Source organism: Ursus arctos, unplaced genomic scaffold (genome assembly GCF_023065955.2).
Source record: "Ursus arctos isolate Adak ecotype North America unplaced genomic scaffold, UrsArc2.0 scaffold_2, whole genome shotgun sequence".
Lineage (NCBI taxonomy): Eukaryota > Metazoa > Chordata > Mammalia > Carnivora > Ursidae > Ursus > Ursus arctos.
Window position 1 is genome coordinate 28,821,989 of NW_026622874.1, and position 15,681 is coordinate 28,837,669.

The 15,681-nt window shown below is 52.1% G+C and overlaps 2 protein-coding genes across 11 annotated transcripts in view; both read right to left on the minus strand.

Annotated features, from left to right (window-relative positions):
• VASH2 (vasohibin 2) overlaps positions 1-14,043 on the minus strand; it is a 38,629-nt gene extending 24,586 nt beyond the window's left edge. For 6 of the 10 annotated variants that reach the window (XM_026509128.4, XM_044387827.3, XM_044387825.3 and 3 more), the window contains exons 1-3: positions 13,755-14,043; positions 4,766-4,854; positions 162-218 (exon numbers count right to left, since the gene is read on the minus strand). In XM_026509128.4, coding sequence (XP_026364913.1) covers positions 162-218; positions 4,766-4,854; positions 13,755-14,030 — 422 coding nt within the window. In that variant the 5' untranslated portion in view covers positions 14,031-14,043. Of the gene's footprint in view, positions 1-161; positions 219-4,765; positions 4,855-7,280; positions 7,492-13,754 lie in introns of all 10 variants that reach the window. The other 4 variants (XM_044387831.3, XM_044387830.3, XM_044387832.3 and 1 more) reach the window with 3 other exon arrangements.
• Positions 14,044-14,080: 37 nt separating this feature from the next.
• On the minus strand, positions 14,081-15,224 carry LOC130544229 (translation initiation factor IF-2-like). Its single transcript, XM_057315095.1, has 2 exons — positions 14,830-15,224; positions 14,081-14,207 (listed from the first exon to the last, which is right to left on the minus strand). The coding sequence occupies exons 1-2, from the start codon at positions 15,222-15,224 to the stop codon at positions 14,195-14,197; spliced, it is 408 nt and encodes a 135-aa protein (XP_057171078.1). The 3' UTR covers positions 14,081-14,194.
• Between the last annotated feature and the right edge of the window lie 457 nt (positions 15,225-15,681).

A 15,681-nucleotide genomic window follows, 5' to 3' on the forward strand; every position in this document is an offset into this window, starting at 1 on the left:
CCCCTAGCCCCACTGCCAACCTGGCCCTGGGGCACCCCCGCACTCCCACCCCTTACGTACCAGGATGTTAGAGCAGGGGATACAGGGATAAAGGGTGGGAAAGGGAGCTGGCAGCTTTCGAGGAGAGAGGTCCCCTGGCCCACAGATCATGCACCACTTACCCACTCAGCGGTCTCATTTTCCTAATTTCAAAGAACTGGGTCCCTGTATGATTGTATCTGTGTGAAGTATGTAAAGGGAAAGTGACAGAAAACTCCAAAGGACCCGGTGATCCAGCAGAGGAAGCTATGCATTGATTTCTTAAAGGGATGAGGAATGAAGAGTGAGGGGCTTTCTGGAAAGTGTCCAGTAGCCAGAAAGTAGCCAAGAGCCTCTTACTTCTCACTGCCCTTCCCTGAAAATCTAATTTCTAACTTATGCTTCAAAACACCTCGGACCTTTATAATAGTTTTTTTCAATCTGCTCTGTGTTCTGTTTAGTTGAATACATGTCTTCATTCACTTATGAAACTACAAACTCTTTGGGAGTTAGGACCATTTATTTATTATCTTTATATCACCCACAAAGCCTGGCACAAGTTCAACATATACCAGTTAGCAAATATTATTAAATGAATGAGGAATAAGTGAATAGGTGGGTGGACAGGTGGATGGATAAATGGCTGGATTGGTGGAAGGGTGGATGGAAGAATAGAAGGAAGGAGGATGAATGGAATTGACGGAATGGAAAGGTCGGTGGATGGATGTATATAGATGGATGGATGAATGGATGGATCGTTGGATGGATGGTTGGCGGATGGAAAGAATGAATAGAATGGAAGGGTGATGGATTGGAAGGGTGGATGGATGGATAGATAGAAGAGTTGAGGTGGATGGATGGATGGATGGGTGGATGGATGGATAGATAGAAGAGTTGAGGTGGATGGATGGATGGATGGGTGGATGGATGGATAGATAGAAGAGTTGAGGTGGATGGATGGATGGATGGATGGATGGGTGGATGGATAAATGGATGGAAGGGGTGGATGGAATGGAAGGGAGGATGAAATGGAAAGGTGGACGGATGGTGGGTAAGCAGGTGGGTGGCTGGACGGACAGATGGATGGATGGAAGGAAAGGATGATGGATAGAAGGGTGGGTGGATGGCAGTATGGTTTCTTAATAGTGCACAGTCTCTGCAGCAAAGCTTACTGTGGAGACATCACCTTCATTTCACTGGACTGATACTAGACCATGGTTATTAAGTCTGAGAAGATGACACTATTACCCACAACTTGGGAGTTAGCTGGTTGTCCAGAAAAGTGTCAGGGACTGGCAAGCCTGCACCAGGTCATTCTGAAGGAGACCAAAGATTCCCTGATGTCATGCTCTAGGAAACTAGATCTTGATTTTTTTCAGAGCCTAAAGAAAAGTTGCTTTACACATTTCTCTTTCCTGCCTCAAACAAAATCCTATAGAAAAAAGTGCATGTTGGGAAGGTGCTAATGAATCAAGAAGTTGTAACCTGGCAGGAGGTATGACAGTAGATGTGTGACCCTACAGTGGGACAGGCAGTGGCCGAGGGTGGCGCTGAGCACCCTCCCGGGGAAGGTTAGGATTCCCTCCCGACAGGCATGCCTGACCACTCAGACACAAGCACACGTAACAACTACCGGAGGGTGGGGGGTGGGGGCTCATTATAAGCTGACTCTGGGCTCCACCCCTGGACATTCCAATTTCAGACCATGGTCCTAACCCTCGATGTCATTCAGAGTCACCCCGCCTTGGGCTGTTGTGATGGACGTTCCAGGGTGAGAGCCAGAAGATGAATTTAACAAGCTCGCCGAGCTGTAATTATCAGCACGAGCCATAAGAGAGCCCATCACAGTATGTAGGCTTGCCCAGTTTTTGAAAAATACAATATAAAAAAACCGTCGAGGGAAAAGAGAAAACAAGGGGCTATGTAACCTCATTGTGAAGCAATTTTTTTACTTGACCAAAGATCTTATTCAAACAGTGATATTTCTGGTACATTTAAAGTAGAATTCAGTGGGCAAAAATTGCACCTGTATGCCTTTCTCCCTGTTCATAAATCTAGTCTATACACCTAGTGTATAAAGTGAGACAAACCCATAATAAAATAACAAAAAAGTGCCCGGCCTTCCTTTCTCAGTTCCTTGCAGTTATGAGTCCCAGAAAGTGAGCTGGGGTGGGAAGCCTCTTGTAAACAGCCTTCAGAATGACAGACTGAGCCCGAGCCGACTCTCAGAAGGCCTCTCCCCATGCAGCAGAGCTCAGGAGGCACCTGTCTTTCCAGAAGCCCATGCAAGATCAGCACTCCTGATGGCCAACACTCTGAAGCTGTCAGAAGGGAGGGCAGGATTTGTCTTTTCACGTCCCCAAAAGAGCACGTCTATAGTCAGGGCTGGCCTGGTAGCCAAGCATGCGTTACTGTGTCCAGGACAAAGCCGTAGGAAGTCTCAAGGACCTAAATACAGGCATGCCTCATTTTACCGCCCTTCGCTTTACTGCCCTTTGCAGACACTGTGGTTTCTTGTTTAGTGTTGTTTTGGGTTTTTTTTACAAACTGAAGATTTGTGGCAACCCTGCATCCAGCAAGTCTGTCGGCACCATTTTTCCAATACCATGTGCTCCCTTGGTGTCTCTGTGTCACATTTTGGCAATGCTCACATGTCAAACTTTTTCATTATTATTATAATGTGTTGTGGTGACCTGTGACCAGCGATTGAGACTCACTGGAAGCTCAGAGGACGGTTAGCATTTCTTGACAATAAAAGCTTTTAAATTAAGGGACGTAGACTGCTGTTTTAGATGTGTTATTGCACGCTTTATGTTATTCTAGATATGTTATAGGGCAGTGTCAACATGACTTTTACATGCCCTGGAAACCAAAGAATTCACTGGACTCGCTTTATTGTCATATTCGCTCTCTTGCAGTGGTCTGGAACCAGACCTGCAATGTCTCCAAGGTGTGCCTGTAAAAGTCTGGTCAGAAGAGAAAACACAGAGGTCACACTCTGTCTTCTTTGTGCAGTGGCTCAGACAACCAGGCGACCGGGGTATGATCCCAGCAGCCTGCGGCGCTTTCCCTTTTCCGGCCCTCTCTGCAGTCAGTGATCTAGGTCAGTGACCTTCATCATGGGTCAGAGAAGAAAATGAAAAAGCAGATCCTTCAGGCAAACTGTGAAAAGTTGGCTGAGAACGTGCTGTGGGGTTTATGGGAGAATGAGCAAATGATACGAGAAGCACATGCACATTTGCCCCTAATAGGGCATTCCCAGCCAGGCTCATTCCCTTTCACCTCTGGCTGCATGATCCTTGCGAAGATCATGTCCTAGATAGAAGTGGGGAGCCGTTCTAGTTTCTGTCACCTTCTGGAATGTTCTGTGAGGAGTCAGTCACACCCAAGAAGGCTTGGCTCTTGGGGTCCAAGGCTATCCTGGCAGAAGTTTATGCTGCGCTCCCCAGGGGTCCCAGTCTGGGGATCAGCACCAATAGCAGATATCCTGTTCAGGGTTAAGGCTGTTGGCTTCACCCCTGGAGGCTGGTGTCACCTCCCCCTCTACTATTGTTTCAGGATTCCACTGGGAAGATGCCATGCAGGGGAGTTCATCATCTGTGAAGGGGGCACTGAGAGGCTAATGAGGTAATCTGCCTACTGAAATCAGTAGCAATTGGCATTACCCCCCTCTGGTATGCCCTTCCCTTCAGAGAAGACATAAAAATCCACAGGAAAGATTCTTGCACATAGCACAGAGAGGAAGGGCCTCTGCTGGGCACGTGGGACATGTGTGCGGTGCCCCATGGACTCCTTTCTGCTGAATTCTATGTCTTTCGGGACAAAGGACAGAGGTCAGCAGAGAACTGACCTCTTGGACAATGTGCTGGGGGCTAGGGTGCCAACAGCTGCATCAGTAGGGCATCTGATGCTGGCTTCGTTCTGAGATGTTCACGGACGTGGGCGAACGGTCTGTCCGTCTCACAGACACCTCTGACAGCCCAGCTCCCATCTGATTCCTATTCCTGAAAAAAGTACCAGCAGTGGCCAATGAACCAGCCGCCTCTGCTCCTTTGCTCTTACAGTGCTGCTGGTGCGGGCCCACAGAAGAGATCTAATCCTGGCTACAGACAAGCCAAAGACACTGGCAGAGAGAAGGACCAGAGTCCACTGGTCTGAATTCAGCCTGAACCCACGGGGCTTCTCCATGCTTCTCCAAGCTCACATGAGGGGAGAGGACCCCCATCCCAGGGCCCCATTTCTTCCTGAGGAAGGGAGCAAGGCTGCTGGTCTGGGGCACCTAGGGAGCCAAAGGCAGCACCGGGTGGATCTTCTACAGATTATGAGCGGTCAGGATGAAGGCAGGAAAGTGAGAAAGGAAAGAAAAAGAGCAGAAAGAAGCTCAGGAGAGAAGAGGGAGAAAGACAGACCATAGAGGAAGAGAGGAGGAGGGAAACAAAGATGACTGAGGAGGGGAGAGGGGAAAGGGAAGAGGAAGGAAGGAAGAGGGGCTCCAGGTGGGCACCGCTGCCTCACCGTGCCTTGCCGTCCTGGCCCGCACCTGCCTAACGGGGGAAGGGTCTGATCATTGCAAGTCCCTCCCCTATCATCATGCCTTCCAGAGGCACACTGGGGCATCCCTCTATGCCCGGCCTCACCAACCTTAGAGAGCATTTGCTGACCAGCTGGGGACAGACCTGCCACCAGGCTCAAGATCGCCACGCCCGTGCCCTGGCTGGGTCTGCCCAGACCCTAGTCGGAAGGATACTGTAGTGTCTTCATGTAGGTCTGGATTGCCTGCAGCCAGTCTGGGATCGTCATCGACAGCCTGTAGTTTGGAACCTGGGGTACTGAAGGCTGCAAAGAAGTAGAGAGAACTCTTCATCAAGGAGATGCTCCGGGACCCCAGGTCTGAGGGCAGCCACGGGGCTGAAAGCACCAGAGAGCTGCTCCTGACAGCAGACGGCCCCTGCACCAGGTTTCCCCAGACCACGTGGTCCCTTGCCGAAGTTCTGCTTCTCTGAGTTCCCTCCATGCACTGTGCCCTGGGCACCATGGCTCTCTCTGGCCCTCTGTGGGTTGTGAATGTGAACACAGCCTGCCTCCCCACGGGAGCCTCAGCGTCGTCTCCTTGAAGGCAAGGACCATGTCCTACAGTGTCTGCCACTCAGCCTGGCCCAGGATGTTCACAGGCATGCCCCGGGACCCCTCACATTTTTACTGCATGACTATACCTTCTGCTGCATGGCTGGTATGACCCATTATATTCCAGGACACCACCGAATACAAGATGTCTGGTGCCCTGAAGAAATGCAGCATGGCCCCACACGTGTCATCTCTCCTCAACACCATGCCCGTCGCGGCCCTTCCCTGAGTTTGGACAAGTGGATTAGAAAAGATTTCCCTCTTGCCCTGACTTTTCCCAGGTGAGTGCAGTCCCTCTGACTCATGAGCCATCTTACCCTTTCACCCCTTACAGCTGACCAGGCACCTCTTGTTTTCCTCGCCTGCCCCTTGGTCACCACCCACCGAGTGTCTGCGACTGAGCGCACAAAGTTCTAACACTACTGGGAAAAGAAAGGAGCAACAGCAGGCAAGGACTGCAAAGAGGGAGGTAAGTGCCTCTTCTCAGGAATTTAGAGCGAAGACCCCAGCTCTGAGACACCAGGCCGCTCTGAGCACCCCTGCCAGCGAGGCCAAGAGCAAGAATGAGCAGGGCCTTCGAAGCCAGCCCTTCCTTTCCTGGGAAGCAAGGGACGGTGTGTGCTTTCTCCTCCCTCTATGCTTCTCAGTCTTTTAAGCTTGGCCTCCGGCGGGGCGGGGCTGTTGGTGACAGAGAGGCTCGGTCCCCCGTGAGCCTGTGGCTCTGGCAGAGCTGCCGCCAGGAAGGAAAGGGGAGGCTCCTCCAGGCTTAAGCCACTTAGGGAGGAGCAGAAGGGGCCACAGGACGGATTAGTTCATCCTTGAGAAAACAGGGAAAGGGAGGCCCTGGGGATTTAGTGCTTAGATGATGGAAGGAGAAGCCGCTGGTGGAGAGACTCGGGGACAGTGCCGGGCAGCCTGGCTGGGCACCAGAGACAAACACCGCCGAAGGACATGCCCTGGCACTCTCCCTGCACTCCAGGCTCAGGCCCCCGCAGTAAGGCTGGAGGGTGCCCTGCCCCTGGGCCTGCGGCGGGGCCCCTTGCTTACTTCTAGGCCTTCCACACCTTCTGCATCTTTCGCTGCATTTACTTAAAATGCTCCTTGACATTCGCTTCCTCTCAGTGCTTCTCTTTCCTCTTGGCTTTGCAACTTTCTACGTCACGGCAACTGCCCCTTCAGCAGAAAGGAAACTAGTCACACGTCCTATTTCGCAGCCAAGGTGCTGAGTGTGTGTGTGAATGTGAGGGGGGGTGTGTACACGCATGCACAGCTGTTCTGCAAACTACATTTTGTTTACAACATATCCACTCAAATCACATTTCTGTCTTGGAGAGTAATTGTGGGGAGCAAAATATTCCCCCGTGACCATTCACTCACGTGACCCTTCCACACGTTCAGGTGCACGTGCACACCGATGAGATGTATGTATGATGTATTATGAAATGTATCCTTATATTCCTGCCCTTACAAACACTAGAAGTGTCAATCTTGTCCTTGCTTTTGCAGTAACAGCCACTGATCTGCCCATACCTGGAATTCTGTGTAAGAATTTGCCAGAGATTTCACAGAGAAGTGAGGAGAGAAGGGGAGATGTGACAAACATTTCTTTAGCACCTGCTATGTTCCAAGCTCTAGTCCAGGGGGAGGAAACACAGAGATGGAGGAAGAAAGGAGGGAAATTAGACAGCACAACATATTTCTACACAGAAAAGTGCTGTTTGTACCTATTTAATACAAAAGATGGTAAGCATGGGGAAATGACCCCCCCTCCCAAGAATCACCAGTCACCTAAGGGATCCTCAGAGGGGTGTCCCTTGGTCACAGCCTTGCCATAGCCACAGGGACTTGGTTCAGAGGTGGCTATGGGGGCCAACCACCAAATTATTTCAACTCCCCCAAGCCCAACAGAGCCCACAAGAGCCAGATGGTGGGGTAGGAGTCACGCAGCAGCTGGTCCTCAGAATAGCAGCCCGGTGGCGCCCAAGGGCTTTTAAAAACAGCTGCCTGGTTACCTCAGGCCCGGCTGAGAGAGTGCAGGCGCTGTGGCCACATTCCACAAGCCCAGCTGGGGATCAGGGCTGTGGTGGGGAGAGGAGCTGAGACAGCTGAGGGGCTGATGTCATCAGACTACAACTCACCCTGCTGTCTGGGAGAGCTGGCTGGGGCTCAGGCTGGGGGCTGGCGCCCAACCAGCACTTCAGGTCACCGATGCCCCCACAGGACGATGGACCAGGCGGCCCCCTTGGCCAGTAATATTGAGACAGACACAAGATCCAAGTCCCTGCTCCGTCACCTACTGGCTGCGGACCCTGTCGAGCTCCATGACGTCTCTAAGCTTCTGTTTCTTTCCTGATAAAATAGGAGAATATCACCTACTTCAGACCTTCTGGGCCGGTTGTGAAGACTGTGGGACCTAATGTACAAAGCAGGCAACTGGGGATTGGCACTTGGTACTCTAGAAGGGTAGGCTATGTTATTATTCATCAACGATGTGTTTTCGGGACCTAGACTGGGGAAGCCTGAATGGTCTTCGCTTCTGGAACTGGAAGACAGAATCAGCAGGACTTGAGTCTCTGCACACTCAACATGGAACATCATGAAGATGCCTTCTCACCCTAATGGAAGAGGAGAACACATCCACTTCCCCCTTGGGGACACATCTTGACCATGAGCTAATATCCTTAATTCATGAACAGTTCATACAAAGTTATAAGAAAATACTTCAGGGGCGCCTGGCTGGCTCAGTCGGTAAAGCATGCGACTCTTGATCTCCGGGGTCATGAGTTTGAGCCCCACATTGGGTGTAGCTTATTTTTAAAAATGTGGTCAATACATACAATGGAATATTATTTGGCCTTAAAAAAGGACATTTTGACACAAGCTACCACATGGATGAACCTTGAGGCCATGCTAAGTGAAATAAGCAAAACATAAAAGGACAAATATCATATGATACCTCTTACACAGTCGTCCCCCTTTATCCACGGGGCGTATGTTCTGAGACCCCCCCACGGACGCCTAAATCTGCAGAGAGTGCCAAACTCTATATATACCATGTCATTTCCCATGCATACATATGCCTATGGTAATGTTTCATTTATAAATTAGGCACGGTAAGGAGATGAAAACTATCAATAAAATAGAACAAGGATAACAATTTACTGGAATAAAAATTACGTGAATATGATCTTTCTCAAAATCTCTTATTGTAGTGAGCTCATCCTTCTTGAGATAGGAGGTGATAAAATGCCTACCTAATGAGATGAAGTGAGGGGAATGACGTAGGCATCGTGACCGGGCGTTAGGCTACTAGTGACCTTCTTTTTTTTTTTTTTTTTAAAGATTTTATTTATTTATGTGACAGAGAGACAGTCAGCAAGAGAGGGAACACAGCAGGGGGAGTGGGAGAGGAAGAAGCAGGCTCCCAGCGGAGGAGCCCGATGTGGGACTCGATCCCGGAACGCCGGGATCACGCCCTGAGCCCAAGGCAGACGCTTAACGACTGCGCTACCCAGGCGCCCCCTACTAGTGACCTTCTGACCACAGGTCAGAAAGAGGATCCTCTGCTTCCAGACCGTGGGTAACCATGGGTGATGGAAACCATAGAAAGCGAAACAGTGGAGAAGGGGGGCCGACTGTAGGAGGCTTCCACAGTAATCAAATTCATACAGACAGAAAGCGGAAGGGTGGTTGCCGGGGACAGAGGGGAGAGAGGAAGAGGGAATTAGTGTTTACCGCGTACAAAGTTTCAGCTAGGGAAGAAGGAAAAGTTCTGGAGATGGAACACAACAGTGTGAATTGCTTAATGCACAGATCTGTATACTTGAAGGTGATTAAAATGGTAAATTATATGTTATGTATATTTTACCACGATTTTTAAAAACAGTCATGAAAAGACAATTCACAAAAGAAGTGAATAGATATTTGAAAAAAATTTTCAAGCTCATTAATAATTTAAGATATGCAAAGTAAAGGGGTGCCTGGGTGGCTCAGTAGGTTAAGTGTCTGCCTTCGGCTCAGGTCATGATCCCAGGGTCCTGGGATCAAGTTCCACACCGGGCTCCCTGCTCAGTGGGGAGTCTGCTTCTCCCTCTGCCTGCCACTCCCCCTGCTTGCGCTCTCTCTCTCTCTTTCTCTGTGACAAATAAATAAATAAATAAAATCTTAAAAAAAAAAGAAAAAGAAAAATGCAAAGTGAAGCCACTGCAAAATGCCATTTTCACCTCCAATTAGTAGAGATACTATGAAATGTGGAGGCCTGAGGCTGACCCGGATGTTCTTATAAGGCATGATGGGAACACAAACTGGTACAAGCTTTTTATAAAATGCCCATAACACACTCTTTTCTTTTTTTTTCCTCCCTGACGCATCCTAAGAGTTCCCCTTCATGTTTTTTTCCTGCCCTGTTTCACCTGAAACCCCAGCCTAGATTTTCCAGGGCACTTCTCCTCAAGGTTCCTGCCTCCTGCCACCTGCAACCAGCCCCTCAAGTCACAGCCCAGCTGACGAAGGCAGAATCCAGAGGGAAGAGATCGAAACCAGCCTCTCTCCACAGGCACTGTGCCGATGGTCTGCGGTTGGGGGCCCTGGGAAGTGGGGGCAGGTGGCAAGAGTGGGCAAGACGGGAACACAGTTATTGAAGAATAATGAAACCAACCCCAGGCAAGGCTTCTGTGGTCAGGCTCTCTCTCGTCCCATTCTTGGCAAACACAACTACCTATCCAAAGAATGCAGGGAGAAATGATGTGAATAGATGTAGGTGTGTACCTGGCATCACCATAAGCAAGAGAAGGGGGAAGGCAGAAAAGGAAGCAGGGAGGCAAGCCAGAACAGTCGGCACCAGGAATCTTCAATAAGAAAGAACAAGGAGGAAGCAAAGCCTTTTGCTGTCCCTGCTCTGGGAAATACAGGTGATTATGCAGACACGCCAGGCAGAAGAATCTTCTCTGGCAACTTGGAGAAGCAGCACAGAACGTCACTCGTGAGCCCAGGACGGACCCAGTCCTCTGCATCAGGGGCAGCCCGGAGCCTGTGCATGGTGGCCTGGTATGGAGCTCTGGGGGTCTCAACCTTGGGCCAAGCAGGAAGGACAGGCCATGGTTCTGAATCGAAGACAGAGGCGGGAGTGAGCTGCCTGTGTGAGCTAGCAGGGGACAGAAATGGGGCCCTGACGGCAAACTCTCCCCCCACAGTCTCACACTTCCCCGCTCAGGCAGAGCTGAGTCCTCTAAAAGTGAATTCTTTCCCAATTTAGAATCGACATGAGAACAAGGCACAAAAACATGGGGGCTATAAGAAACCATTGCTGTCTCCTGCTGCATCCATTCTCGTCGCCCCTTGGAGAGTCCAGCTCAGCCAGGAGAGAAGAAGGAGGAGCTCCTTCCTCGCACACCCTGCTGTTCCTTCCAGGCCAGCCAGGCCTGCCTCTCCCTTCTCTTCCTCTGTCATCCTCCAACTGACTCTGCTGCTTTATCGTACTTTCCCTGAAAAGCCCGGGCCTTCATGTAGTCAGCTGTTAACTTGGACCCAGTAACCATCAGGGGGAGAGGCCTGCAGTCACACATTGAAAAGGAGGGCTTGCAGAAGAGGTGAGCCCCCTGCCCCCCCCTCCCCCGCTCCTGCCCAGGTAGGGGCGCCTGGACCTGTGGGCAGACCTTCCCATTGGCAGCTCACAAAATATCCTGCAAAGAAGTATCATTCAGTCCTCCTCCTAAACCTCTGGTACCTTCCCTGTCCTCTTTTGTCAAAAATGTTAACCTGAGGGGCGCCTGGGTGGCACAGCGGTTGAGCGTCTGCCTTCGGCTCAGGGCGTGATCCCGGCGTTATGGGATCGAGCCCCACATCAGGCTCCTCCGCTATGAGCCTGCTTCTTCCTCTCCCACTCCCCCTGCTTGTGTTCCCTCTCTCACTGGCTGTCTCTGTCCTGTCGAATAAATAAAATCTTTAAAAAAAAAAAAATGTTAGCCTGAAACTCTCGAACCCTTTATCACCACCCCACCACCCCTTGCTGCAAAATCCTCAGCAAGACACTGGTTAAAGGAGAAAAGGACATGGACCCAAAGGAAAAAGTCTGCCAAACTGAGTGTAAGAACAACCCTTGGACCAGGAGCTGTTTTGAAGCTGTGCCCATCTCAGGACCTAGGTAGGGGTCAGGGGTTGGGGAATGTCAGGACCTGGGAGAAGGGGATGCCAAGATGGAGCTGGGGGTGGAGAACCAGCTATTATGATGCAATGTAAGAGAGAGAAATGTTCTTTATTTAGGTTCAAAAAGCCAAGGCCCATGTTTGGCCTGGGATTTTTCTGACTTGGCAGGAGTTCTCATGAGACTTCAAGTTACTGTGAAGAGATAAGACAGTGTGGCTGCTATATAAAAAAGGGAACTTTTTTTTTTTTTTTAAAGAAGGCAGCATTCAGTCACAATAATGGAAGCATCAAGTATGGATCTCAGGGAAGAGCAATCTGTGTTCTAACTGCTCAGACAGCATTGAGAAGACTGTGTTTCATACATGCTTATTTTAGTGGACTGACTGGTGACAAACTAGCAGGTGTCCTAGAAAGAGGAGAGTGCTTTGATCTGGGAACTGTGACACTAAGACACAGTGAAAGGAGCTACATGAGGACAAAGGACTAAAGGAAGATGCAGAATGACAGAAGGTCAAGGTCCTGAGGACTTGTTCTAAGTCAACTCTGTTGTCACACAGCTCAGCACTGGAGACCTGGAGACACAAGGGTCATAACGTCAAGGGATTGAAGAGCTGGAAAGAACTTTATATGAAATCTGTTCTACTCCCATTTTACAGATGAGAAAACTAAGGCCAGAGATTTTAAGTGAGTGACTGAAGCCACAAAGCCCATAGGTAGTACAACCAGGACTAGAATTCAGTCCCTTAATTTTTACTCCAAGTCCCCTCCTTACTCCAAGAGCACCATGTCGTAACATTCTAGGGAGCTGTGAGTAGCGAAGGAGGTCGACGTGTGCTGCCCTGATTCAAAGGGCAATGCAAGAATCAGTGATGACGTGGGGCTGAAGGTGAAGAAGGAGAATGTCTGTGCCACCAAAGAAAAGAGTTTCCGAACAACCAAAACCCAAATCTGGCCAGGCACCGGGGCCAAGCTGCCCTGTGAGGTGATGAGCCCCCCATCCCAAAAAAGTCTCTGGGAAGAAGAAGGGATTCTGCTGAGAGGCAGGAGACTGGTCTCCACAAAAACAAACATTCCCTGATTCCCATGGAGAAAAGGGGTCCCCGTACACATGGCCAGGAGGAAGCCACAGTTAGAAGCAGGGTCAGTGCTCAGGAGGATGAATTAGAATGGGAGCATGGGACAGTAGGAACAGGACTCTGTCTCCTGTGGCCACCTCTCTCCCAGGGTTAAAGGGCTCCTAGGTCCTCCTTAAGTAAAGCAAGACTCACTCAAGCAAGGACAAAATCTGAAGTCAGAACTGCCAGCCGAGACCAGTGCTGTTCTCGTGCTCAAAGAAAACCCAGCAAGGGTAATTACAGCTGACACAGAAGCAGGAAAGATCCTGGGCATTGGGCATAATGAAGATCTCTCGACCTGCTGTATTAAAGCACTGACTGACTGCAGCAGGAAGCTTCTGGGCTCTGTCACTTCCTCCAAGGGCACACACAGCTCTCTGGCCTGCAGGGCTCAGATGCTCAGGTCACCAGATGCTCCAGGTTGGGGACTCAGCCAGATGGCCTTTCAGGTCTCAGGTCTGGCATTCCTAGACCAGCCCAGGAATCTTCTCAGCCACACCAGTGTCCCCAGGGGTCAACGGAAACCATCTGCCATGACATAACCCCCAGGCTCTGCAGCATTTCTCTGCAGCTTGCATTTTGATGTCTCAGAGAGTGACCACTGCACACCTCCCTCCCTCCGCCTTACTAACTATATCCTTGGCCACCAAACTCAGTCTGCTCACTGGCTTCTCTCCAAGGTAAAAAGAGTTTCACTCCTGAGCCTCTTTTCTCTGTCCAGTGAGACTAATGCATCATGTGCACTGGAAAGTCCCTTTCAAGCAATAGCCAAAACTCTTCTTCTTTTCTTGGAGCTCAGATAAGCTGGGAAAAGAGACAGTTCACCGCTTTGCAAGTTTCAGAGGTGAAAGTCACTGTCATGAAAAAAAATTGGCAGAGAGTCTAGAAATGATTCACGCTGAGAAGTCTGACTGGTTGATTGCAAAATTCATTCACAGCCTGATAAATCATTTGCGAGGGAGAGACAGGGGAGGACTTAAGAGTCTGCAAAGAGGAAAATTAGGGTGGGATCCCTAGGGGGGCCCTGTGCATTCTTGACACTGCCGATGTTACCTGGTGGCTACAGCTTTTGCTGGAGAAGGATGTACATGGGGGTGAGCAAACAGAGTCTGGCCTGAGATTTAAAGAACCCTTAGCACGACCGGACCCCACAGTCCCAGGACAGCAAGCCCTCTACCTCTCCCTCCCCCATTTCTAAGGCTTCCAAGACAAACATCTCAATTAAGCGAAGGGGGTGAGGAGCATAAGAGAGTTCAGAGCGGGACCAGGAAAATGGACATCGCCTCTACTTGCTATGCAGACTGAAGTGTTCCCATCATTGCCCACCCCACCCCGTCCATCGAAGCCTCTGACCTTTGCCAAGAAGGTGGCGTTCCTGATGGCGCCCACCATTTCTCCCCCCTTGGGGTGCACCTTGGCCACGTGCATCCACATGCGCTCCCAGGTGTGGCTGTCGATGGGGAAGCCGCTCTTGTTAACGTGAAACAGCACCCCGCCGTCTTTGTCCTCCTCCTCCGAGCCCCCGCTGGTGGCGAGGCTCACGGGCCGCGCGTGGCTGCTCCGGGACCGGGTGCCTTTGGCGCCTTTGGGGTGGGGGCAGCGGTGAGTGTCGGCCGCGGAGCCGGTCATGGTGGGGCCGGGGCGGGGCGGGGCGGGGGGGTGGGGGGTGCGCGGCGGCGGCGGCGGCGGCGGGGGGCGTGTGCGCGCGGGCGCTGCGCGGGGATCAGCGCCCCGCGGGGACGGCCTTCTGCATGCCTCTGGCTTCCGCAGGACACGCGAACCGGGAGCTCCGCTTACGGGCCAAGCCTGAAATCAGTGGAGATACAGCACACACCACGGGTGAGTGGACACCAGAGGAACCGAGGCGGGGGCTGTGTCCAACGGCGGTGGGGCCTCGGAGTGGCCCCGCGTCACTCCCCGCTCCCCCCCGCGCGCCGACAGACCCCCTCCAGGAATTGCACAAGGGCTTGCAGCCCTGCAATTCCCGCGGAAGGCGACTCGAATTTTGCCCCAAAGCTTCACACGCCGCGAGACACCGGGAGGGGGATCCAAGGAGCCGGGAGGATGCGGAGTGGACGGGTAGAGAGAAGAAAGACAGCTCGTGCTGCGTGAAGGAGCAGGAGGTCCCCGCAAGGCTCCACGCATTCCTTGGCGCCAGGTGTGGCGGAGCGCCAGCCGAGCCCAGAACGTGCCGGCACGTGAGCGCCCGGGCTGCCGCGAGGGCGCAGCGGCAGCCTCGGCTTGCAAAGGCGGCCGCGTTTCCGCCCGGAGGCCCTCCCGGAGCGGGTGGGCGAGGGCCGGCTGCAGCCCCCAGGCGCCGGTGCAAGTGGCCCCACCCGCCCCTCTCCCCAAGTTCCAGCGCCGGGCACCCGGGGGACTAGCTGCGGGCGGGGCGCGAGGCGGGCGCGCCGCAGCTCCCGGACCCTACCTCGGGCCGGCCGGCCTCATGGCCGCGGAGCTTCTCCGGGCGGCGGGGGCTGCTGCGGCGACTGCGGCTGCGGGGCCTGGGCCTGGGGCTGCTGGGGCTGCTGGGGCTGCCGCGGCCGTCGCCTCATTCCATGTCCCATTCTCGAATGTTATTCTGTGACATATAACCGAGTCACCCGGGCAGCCGCCGATGTTCCGAACGCGTCCATTGGCCACCGCAACAAAGAGGGGCGGGTCCCGGGCTCGGGACTCTACAACCGGGAGCTCCGCGACGCTCTGATTGGCTCCGGGGGTTCCCGGGCAGGAGGGGAGAGGAGCAGGGGGAGCTGGGCGGCCACGCGAAATCCGATCGCTGTCTTGTCCTGGGCGCCCCGCGGGGCTGGAGCGTTTTTTCATGGGGCTTAAGACGGAGTTTCCCCAGGGATGGTGGCACTGCGAAGGTTTGCAGCTGTGGGAAGCAGTGGAGAAACAAGCCACCCAAGAAGTGACCCCGGAGGTATTGGAGCGCTTGTCCTTAGAACTTGGTTCCCTGAGGAAGGCTGGACACAGTCACCGGGCCCTAGCAGGGAGTGATGGACGGTTTAGGCAGGGACTGCCGAACGAAGGCACAAAATTAAATCCTTTTTTTTTTAAATCTCACATTACAAAATTTCCAAAACCAACAAGGGGGCACAGCATGTACCTTCTGACATTAGTCATGATTAATAAGTTCCTTTTAAACCCATGCTGATATGCGACACTAAAACCTAGGAGGTCAGCCAGGCCCCAGCTATTCTGTCACAGTGGGAACTAGAGCAGGGGCTGGAGAGATGCTTGAAAGCCATGACGAACTGGGAGCCTTTCCACACTCCAC